Source organism: Triticum aestivum, chromosome 1B (genome assembly GCF_018294505.1).
Source record: "Triticum aestivum cultivar Chinese Spring chromosome 1B, IWGSC CS RefSeq v2.1, whole genome shotgun sequence".
NCBI classification, from domain to species: Eukaryota; Viridiplantae; Streptophyta; class Magnoliopsida; order Poales; family Poaceae; genus Triticum; species Triticum aestivum.
In genome coordinates, this window is record NC_057795.1 from 23,241,577 (window position 1) to 23,250,329 (window position 8,753).

Below are 8,753 nucleotides of genomic sequence, written 5' to 3' on the forward strand. Positions count from 1 at the left end.
AACGTCGGGAGGAGACGAGAAGGTGGAGAGGAGAGGGTGGCCGATTGATCTGAGGTGCGGGCTCGGAGATGGGCGCTTGTGGCGGCGGCGCTGGAATTACGAGAGGAGCGCGTTGGACCAGAAAATAAAATCTTCGTCTTATTTCTCTATATAGTTTGTCTTCAAGGCATGGTGTATTTAATTTTCCAAACAATAGAAGTTAAAACTTGATAGCATATTTCATCCAAAGTCAGTCTTGGCAAAACAAGAAATAGAAAATGATGCATGACCTTTCTTCTTTCTGAGGGCTGATACATTTACATGATATTGTTCCGCCCCACAAGTACAGTTTATCCAAATCAAAAGGTCGGTTGAAGAAAATAATTACAAAAACAAACACATTTGTTGGTCCTTAAGGGTATGGAACCAACATGCTAGTCCTCCAGCACTATAAATAGCACCCCTAGACTTGAAAATAAAAGGAATGACCATGCCCATGATCAGTAACAAGGAATAACAAGGAGTGATCACGAATAGGATGTGACGGATTATTTTATTGAACCTGCGAAGTAATTACATGGAAGATTCATGACAATATTATTCCCAACATGTCATACCACTACTACTGAATTGCCCATAAAGAAAATATAATATGCAATATGTTAATCAAGGAAACATGATTCTGCAGTTTAGCAATGCACAATTCAAACAATCTTTATGGTCTTCACATATATTTAAGATACGAGCTGAATTAAATGTACAATAGAGTGCAATACATTTCTTACACAGAACAACTAACATGGAGCATATGAATACTATAGTATCCTATATGCTTTACGTCCATGTGTTATTTCAGATATAAAACTTCACTGAATCCATGACATAACTTATCACATAGTTACAAGATAACGTTTTGTGCATTGAAACGGTTTAAATGTCAAAGTATTGGACGAAGCTACCAGTTGCAATGCTCTGCATAGAATGGAAACAATAAGTGCAATATTAGCATGCCATCTTTTGACAAAACTATAATAATAATAATAATAATAATAATAATAATAATAATAATAATAATAATAATAATAAGTACAAGAATCGAAATGTTAAAGATTCTCTCAAGTATGTCAAGGAGCAAGTACAAAACACTTACAACTGTTGGAATGAAGGCAGTAATATTAAGTTCTCTATAGCTCTCCACGTTTGGAGTCCCTTTGACTATTGCAAACTGGATGATACCTTGTGCCATCGCTAGTTCATTGGTCCCGCCAACAATTGCCCAAACTCCATTTGGAGGAGTCATCCCCATAACTTGAAATGTTGAACCCGTAAACCTATTTCATGAATCACTTGGAAGTTAAACAAACAGCGGCACTCAACATTTTAATAATTGCATCTGAGTTGAGTCAAATTAGAACTATAATCAGTGTTAAAAGTACGATAAGTAACATAGATATTATCCAGTGATTTAGAACAAATATATTACGTACCGTCCCTGCTGGAATATCATACTGAAATGGGAGAAATCTCCAGCATTGACCTGGTCAGCCTGGACATGGGTTCCTTTGGCACGACCAATAATTTTGGCGTCCGGTGTAGGTGCATCAAGTAGAGTATAATCAAAAGCAACCGTCCTACCAAACTCTATAGTGGGAGTAGACTTAAACACAACTTCTTGGTTATGGGTTGGTCCGGACACCACCTGGTGCAAATACATCTGCATTTTTATCTCACTTTCACAACGAGTGGGACATGCAAAGAAGGGATGGGCCATGGAAAGCATCAGAATGGAGACAAAGAGGGAGGCTAGGGCAAGTCTAGCGTCAGCCATTGCTAGGATTGTTGGCTCCCAAAGAGAAGACCACTATACTTGAATCTGTGTTTCTCTTGTGTGGGTTGAGAGACATGCCTCGAGTAGGAGTGGTATTTATAGGGTCCAGTAGCCAAGACCCGCTTGGAGGCTGGTCAATTTCTTGTATTATTTTGGTTGCTTGTCCTTTCGATGTAGGAAGGGATGTACTATTGCAATGATGTTGTTTTGGACCGTATGCATGTGAACCATATAGAGAGGAATAATGTGCCACTAGTAACAGCTGCATTTATTTATTGCTAAGTTATCACGTGAATATGCCAGAAAGTTTGACAATGTCAGACTTTTTAACAATAAATTATCCAACTATTTGACGGACCATAAAGCTACTAGGATAGTGCATTGTTTGAGCACATGCACCACCTTATCTCGACCTTCAAGTTTCACGTCAAGGTCTGTGCTACTTCTATATAGAAATTTCTCTTTTTTTATCTCAAACAAGAATACGCATGAACTTGAAATTTTGTAGGTCCACTTTACTCTGTGCAGAAAACTGTTTGGATTTCGTGTAACATAAATATCACAAATAATAGAATTTGGAATAAGATCCGGATCGCTGTTAAATCCTAGAAGGAGTGGTCATCTAAGATAATATAATGGTACTTCGGACATATTACACTGTTTAAATATAATAAACTGTGTCTAGGAGTTGTTCCAGCCCCATGGATGCATGTCAAGACCCGCAACTATATGCTGTAGCTTATCCTGTTAAGACAAACCAATATATTACTACAACGGAGCTGTATCTGTTGGACTTCGCTCATGAATTGATCATATCAAAGTATAACTAACACGCTCGCTCAAAAACTTAATGCAAAGGGCACATGGCGCGCCTCTTTTTTCACAACTCATGGTACAATCTTATGCAGATGTCTGTGCACATAGTATGCATGACCAACACAACCCTACTCGTACAACAATTCTAATACAACCCTGACAGATGCTGCTGCTAACCCACGTACAAAACCAAGCACTACTACCAACCGGAGACAAATTAGTACCACGAATGGCAATGCATGCCCCTTCTCTTTCCTCCTCCACAAGAAAAGCCCCTTCTGATCCCTTCGGCGCCGCCGCCGGTCAGCCCCTTCTCTGATGGTCTCTGGCCAAGGAGGTGCGGAGGATCATGATCCCCCGCCGGTGGGAGGGAATCCGTTCTCATTCTTGTTAGATTCAACGTCGTGGTTGGGGCTGTGTGACTACGGCGATGTCCCTTAGCCGGAATAATGTCTGCCACGTTCTATTCTCATCCTGATGGTGGGTCTAGCATCGTCAGAGGGCGTATGGAGGTGTGTATCGGTCGGATCTTGCGGGATTATCTGTTTAGATTCGGTCTTCGTTCGTATTTGTTTGAGTATCTACAGGTTTGATTCTTCTTATCTACGACTTTCTTAATCAGTGATGGTTGCTGCTCAGGTGCACTGGTCCTATGTTGCCAAAGCATGACGACTTCCCAACTGTCTACTACAAGAAGGTTTGGCCGGCTCCGGTGAGGGCGGGGCGATGAGGGCGGCGTGCCTTCGGCTCACTGCAGTACTTCTAGTCGTCGCTAGCTAGCTAGTCAACATACATGGTTGTAATTTTTATTACCTCTATTGTTCTGTGTACTGCCATGATTGAAGATGAATAGATTGGAAGTTCTCAAAAAAATGTATGGCATGCAAGCAAGGCACACATCAGGATGCGGACATATCTCATAGCCATGTAAGGAAAGACACACTAGACCGAACCCACGCCCACTCCGCTCTGGGGGGGGGGAGGGGGCACATGTGAAACCCAAGCCGCCGCCGGCTCGTCTCCCCTCTCCTACATCCACACCACTGCCACCGAAGGAAGCCGATGGGTAGACCCCGTTCGGTGGACGCGTCGGCGGTCTCTCGTCCTCTCCCACTGAGGGTACTTCCGGCATTGTGCGGGTCCGACCCTAGACGGCGTTGCGCTCGGCGGAGCTCGGAAACGGGTTGGCGGCCGCATGACCTTTTGGTGGTGGCATGGCTAGGGCGGTTGCGAGGGTAGCACAGCGGCCGCCTTTAGATCTGGGCAGTGGTGGCCGCGATGACATGTGCGGTGTTGGATAAAGATTCAAAAACTGAGATGCCATCCATGGTGGCGGCGGTCACTCGGAGTACGATTGTGTTCCGATCTGAGTCAGGATAATGCGGCTTCTTGCAATTCCAGTCTACAGATTAGGGACATGGGCAGCCACGGTTGCAGCTCGACAACTGAAGGGATCCTTTTCCCAAGTTCGTCATCAGCTGATGGCGAGGACGGCACATGTCTACCAAAGGTGCCCTTAACGTGGGTTCCGACGGTGCCTAGCAGTCACGCCATCGCCAGTCACTAGCTCATACGAGCATGCTTTTCACATCCAAACTATGTGTGTGAGCACTGGACAGTGGTTGGAAAGCCCAACATTTAGGCTGAAAACATTCTATGATGTGATGTTCCATGGACATCGAGGATTGTGCATATCCGTTGCTGAGTGGTCCGGGATATGATGCATGTGGGTGTCTGTCTGTGTTCGGCAATGTCAAGGATTGAAGGAATGAAGAAGGTGGTCAAGCGGTTGCAGCATCACATCGTGGTTGCGTTTTGGTGGTGCTACTTCAGTATCAGGACAGGAGTTTCAGGGTGAAAATCCATGGTGTGTCCTTCGTCGGTCGTAAGTGTCATTGGCGGTGTTTCGACATTGTTACCTTGTTGAGGCATTGCATGATTTTGCTCTGTTCTTCTCTCAGGATGAAAACTCAGGATTTAGTCTCTGACAATCTGGCAACGGTGACACTTATGTCTCCTTATCTTTCTAAAGGTGTTGCTTTTGGAGAACCTTCTCGCAGCCCGTGTGTTGTCACAGTCGTGCTTGATGCCGCTGTTGGTTACTGCGTGCCTTGCATCTTCTTTTTTGCTTTTGTTATTTCTTTTCATCTTTTGGCTTTGTGCATCCTCGATGCCTCGAGTTGATTGTGGCGTTGAGTTGTTGCAGAGATCGAGTGTACTCTATATAATCTTGGTATTAATATATTACCCTTTGTCGAAAAAATTAACTAGCCCTAACTCAATTCCTAACTCAAGATCATGGTAACACTATCATCTATAAAGGTTCCCTATTAATTGGAGTACAGCCGATTTTGAATTCCGCCAAATATACTACTATCAATGACCAAAGATGGGGACAAGGCCTGTCTTAAAAGAATGTCAGCACTAGTTCGATTCACAAATACAAGTAAACACTAGAGGCTTAGTCATTTTATTCCTTTTGTTTGACTTTCCTTGCAAGAAGCATACAGTCTTAAACTTTTGTTATGTTGTATATGATTGATTATCTAGAGCATAAACGTATTCACATGACGGAGTCACTTGCTATAATTTTCACCCTATGGAGCACAGAATACTGAAATTCCTCTACACTTGGTAACAACACAGTTATAGCCTCTATTGCCAAGGACTATCTATATTTCAGTTTACGTACATTCATGCAGGTGAATTTTGATTGCGTAGCTGACTATAAAACATAAATTAACTTCAACCCAAGAAATTATAATATCTGCGGTTTCGAGCAGGAACGGGCTAAAAAGCTAAAAAAATTGCAGTTGGTTTTGTGCACGAAACCAATGGGCATAGTTAAGTATTTCTGCTGGTTTTATGCCAGGCAGTCCACTAAGGTGTGGGGATTTCTCATGCGGTTTCACGCACATAGCCATTCAGGTGAAGGTACAGGAGTCAGAACTTAGGCCAGCAAGTCTATGCCCCGGCTTATCCAATTATGCCAAACTTCTATCTTCTTAGACAGGCTCATATAGTTTAGAAAAATTATGTATCAATTGCAGTACCACTGGATTAGAAAAGGAAACAAAGAATAGAGATCTATTTCCTCCTTCACAAGAAAAGCTCTTGTCCTCCCGTTGGCGCCGCGCCGGTCCGTCCCATCTCCGATGGCCTCTAGGCCATGGAGGTGCGGAGGATCTCGGACCCCCACGGGCGGGAGGGACCCCGTTCCCGTTCTTGTTAAAGTCAGCTTCTTGGTTGGGGCTGTGTGGCGGCGGCGACGTCCCTTAGTAGGAATAATGTCTCCCACGTTCTATCCCCATCCCGATGGTGCGTCTAGCATCGTCGGAGGGCGTGTGGAGGTTTGTCTTCATCGGATCTTGCAGGATTCGGTCGGTGTTGGTCTTTGGTGAATCTATTTTGATCAGTTCTTTGTTCGTCTTCGTTTAGGTGTTTATAGGTTTGGTTCTTCTGATCTATAACTTTCTTCATCGGCGACGGTTGCTACTCTAGTGCGCTGGTCCTATGGGGCCTTAGTACAACAACTTCCTGATTGACTACTACAATAAGGTTTGCCCGACTCTGATGAGGGAGGGGCGATGACGGCGGCGCGCCTTCGGCTCGTTCTAGTGCTTGTAGTCGTCGTTAGGTGGTCCACGGACATGGTTGTAATTTTATTACCTCTATTGTTCTTTATACTGCCATGATTGAAGATGGATAGATTGAAAGTTTCTGGCAAAAAAAATTTGGAGTACCACTTGCTTTGAACACAGCCAAATATAATGTCAATAATAAGATGGGGACAAGGAATCCCATAGAAGAATGGTTGGAGTAGGACTAGTTTGTTTCTAAAGTACTATGAGAAGACCGGATGTTTAGTCATTTTATTCCTTTTGTTTGACACGCCTTCCAAGAAGCGTAAATGTTTAATTGATGCTTGTGTTTTGTTATATCTGGTTGGTTGTCTCTAGCATATTTTTTAGAATTTTTCTCTAACATATACTCACATGAAGGGGGCACTTGTTATAATTCCCATTGAAGTTTCTTTATGCGAGCTGCATTGCTACCGTTTCATATACTAATATTCACACTATGAAGAACAAATGCTGAAATTCCGGATTGTTTGGCAGTAACGAAGTTATCCTCATCCGAGGTAGATGATTGGATACCGCGGCAGAGGAGACCCTGTGGCGGCGGCCCAGATCGCGGATCTCGCCGTACCCAGATGGCTTCGGCGGGCCGGCGGATCTGGTGAGCGTTTACAGGCGGGCATGGTGGGCCTGACGACGTCGGCCTAGGCACCACGGTGGTGCCATGGCCGGTCAGGCGGCGACGGCGGCCTGGATTCTCCGTCCAGTCGCCGGCAGCGATGGCGGCGATCCGTGTACAAGTTGCTTGATCTATGTCCTCTATTCAGATTCGGGTGAAAACCTGGCCAAGGCCGGCGGTGATGGCGCTGTTATGCGGCGTTTCCTTCTTGAAGGCATCGCCAAGCAGAAGTTCAAGACAACTATCTGCTACTTCCGGGGGAAACCCTAGATCAGTAGATCGGATGACATCGGCGCTCTTGTGTTGTTTCCCCCTTGGGGGCGTCATTCTTGGAGGTGCGCACGGACTCGAGGGAATGGTGGTTGGTTTCTTTGGTGAGCAGTGTTTCATCTTAAACATTGATGGCGGACGATATCGCAGCGTGGTGCAACGGAGACTACTTGGCGTCTGATGCTTGGAGATGGACTCGCGCAGGAGGAGGACGCTGTCTGGCGTCATGGTGGCGTCGATGGTAGAGTGGCATGGTATGGCAGAAGCCTCAATATCTTCCCTGAAGACGGACCTGCGTAATAATGGCCGCGACGACACCTGTGAGTGCGTTAGACCGGTTTGTGCCCCAGACCTGGTATGTGTCTCGGCTGGGCTTCCGGCTTTTGATGATAGGCTTAGGTGAGTGGTATAGATATTTGGCCCAGCTAGCACCACTTCATCATATGGATAGGAGTAGTTACATATGTTGCCATGATGGCGGATTCAGACATATTATTGTAATACTTTGTAAGGTCCTCGAGAATAATCAATAAAGTGGTCGCACGCATCTCCCAGATGCAGAGGCCGGGGGTCATCCTCCTTTTCTAAAAAAATTAGATGATTGGCTGACGTGGACCCTGTAGATCCACATTCACGCGTTGGTCATGTGATTCATGATGGGGAGAACTTGCACCAGTCATCCATGCATGTTATCATTAGTTCCATCTGTCTAGTGAATGCAGTGGTGGCCTGGTGGGTGTAAAAGCACCATTAGTAAAAGCTACTACCTCCTTTCCTAAATTGAAGCCTTTTTAGAGATTCTGATGTGGATTATATACGAAGCAAAATTAATGAATTTATACTTTAAAATGCGTCTATATACATCCATATGTAATTTTTATTGAAATCTCTAAAAAGACTTATACTATTGAGAAACGGAGGGAGTAGGATGGATAATGTCTAGCAATCTGTTTGGGTGGAATATCAAACGGGCTTCCCATGCTATTGGGGTTCGCTAGCCATTCGATAATTGGGGTGAACTGATTTTTACCTCTCTCGACCATCCATTTTTTGACAACGAAAAGTTACTCTGGCCATCCATTGCTATGTCCTTCATAGTGGATCCTCAGTTCCCATTGGTCCCACGCGTAAGCCAACAGCGGGCACATATGCTGGTATGTGAGGAACTTAATAGGGTAACCCTGGGTTTCATGGGCGTTAATGAAAAAGACACGCCGCTCATCTGTACTGCTCCCACGTGCACACATCCTCTCCCTCGCCACCACCATGGCATCTCCCCACCCTCGTCGTCGACATGCCTCACTCTGTCCCGGACCTGCCCTGCACACTCGACAACGATAGTGACAACAAAATTTTTGTCTCATCTTCATTGCACAGCAGTGGTCGCAACTCAACTTCCTCTTCTCTGTTGGTCATCATGGCACCATCTCCTCACTGCACGTGTCACCTCTCTGGTTCATACGCGGCCTCGCCATAGCTCGTTGGGAAAAGAAGGTTTCAATCACCACTTGTCCCCTTCATCGATTTCCTCCCCTGGGTGACTGATCAACTTAAGCGGAGCTGGCTATGAAGTGAGGTGATTCCACAGAGCAAAAACCATTGT

The 8,753-nt window shown here is 45.0% G+C and overlaps 1 protein-coding gene across 1 annotated transcript; it reads right to left on the bottom strand.

Annotated features, from left to right (window-relative positions):
• Window positions 1-682: 682 nt before the first annotated feature.
• LOC123085213 (pterocarpan synthase 1-like) lies at window positions 683-1,857 on the bottom strand. The gene is made up of 3 exons (XM_044506834.1): window positions 1,467-1,857; window positions 1,130-1,310; window positions 683-951 (listed from the first exon to the last, which is right to left on the bottom strand). The coding sequence occupies exons 1-3, from the start codon at window positions 1,805-1,807 to the stop codon at window positions 910-912; spliced, it is 564 nt and encodes a 187-aa protein (XP_044362769.1). The 5' UTR covers window positions 1,808-1,857; the 3' UTR covers window positions 683-909.
• Window positions 1,858-8,753: the final 6,896 nt, after the last annotated feature.

Bases quoted from the DNA above. Each gene is read 5' to 3' on its own strand.
- LOC123085213 (XM_044506834.1), bottom strand. From the start codon at position 1,807: ATGGCTGACGCTAGACTTGCCCTAGCCTCCCTCTTTGTCTCCATTCTG. The intron at 1,311-1,466 runs GTACGTAATATA...TTCATGAAATAG, and splicing joins ATGATATTCCAGCAGGGACG to GTTTACGGGTTCAACATTTC. The intron at 952-1,129 runs GTAAGTGTTTTG...CATTCTATGCAG, and splicing joins CTGCCTTCATTCCAACAGTT to AGCATTGCAACTGGTAGCTT.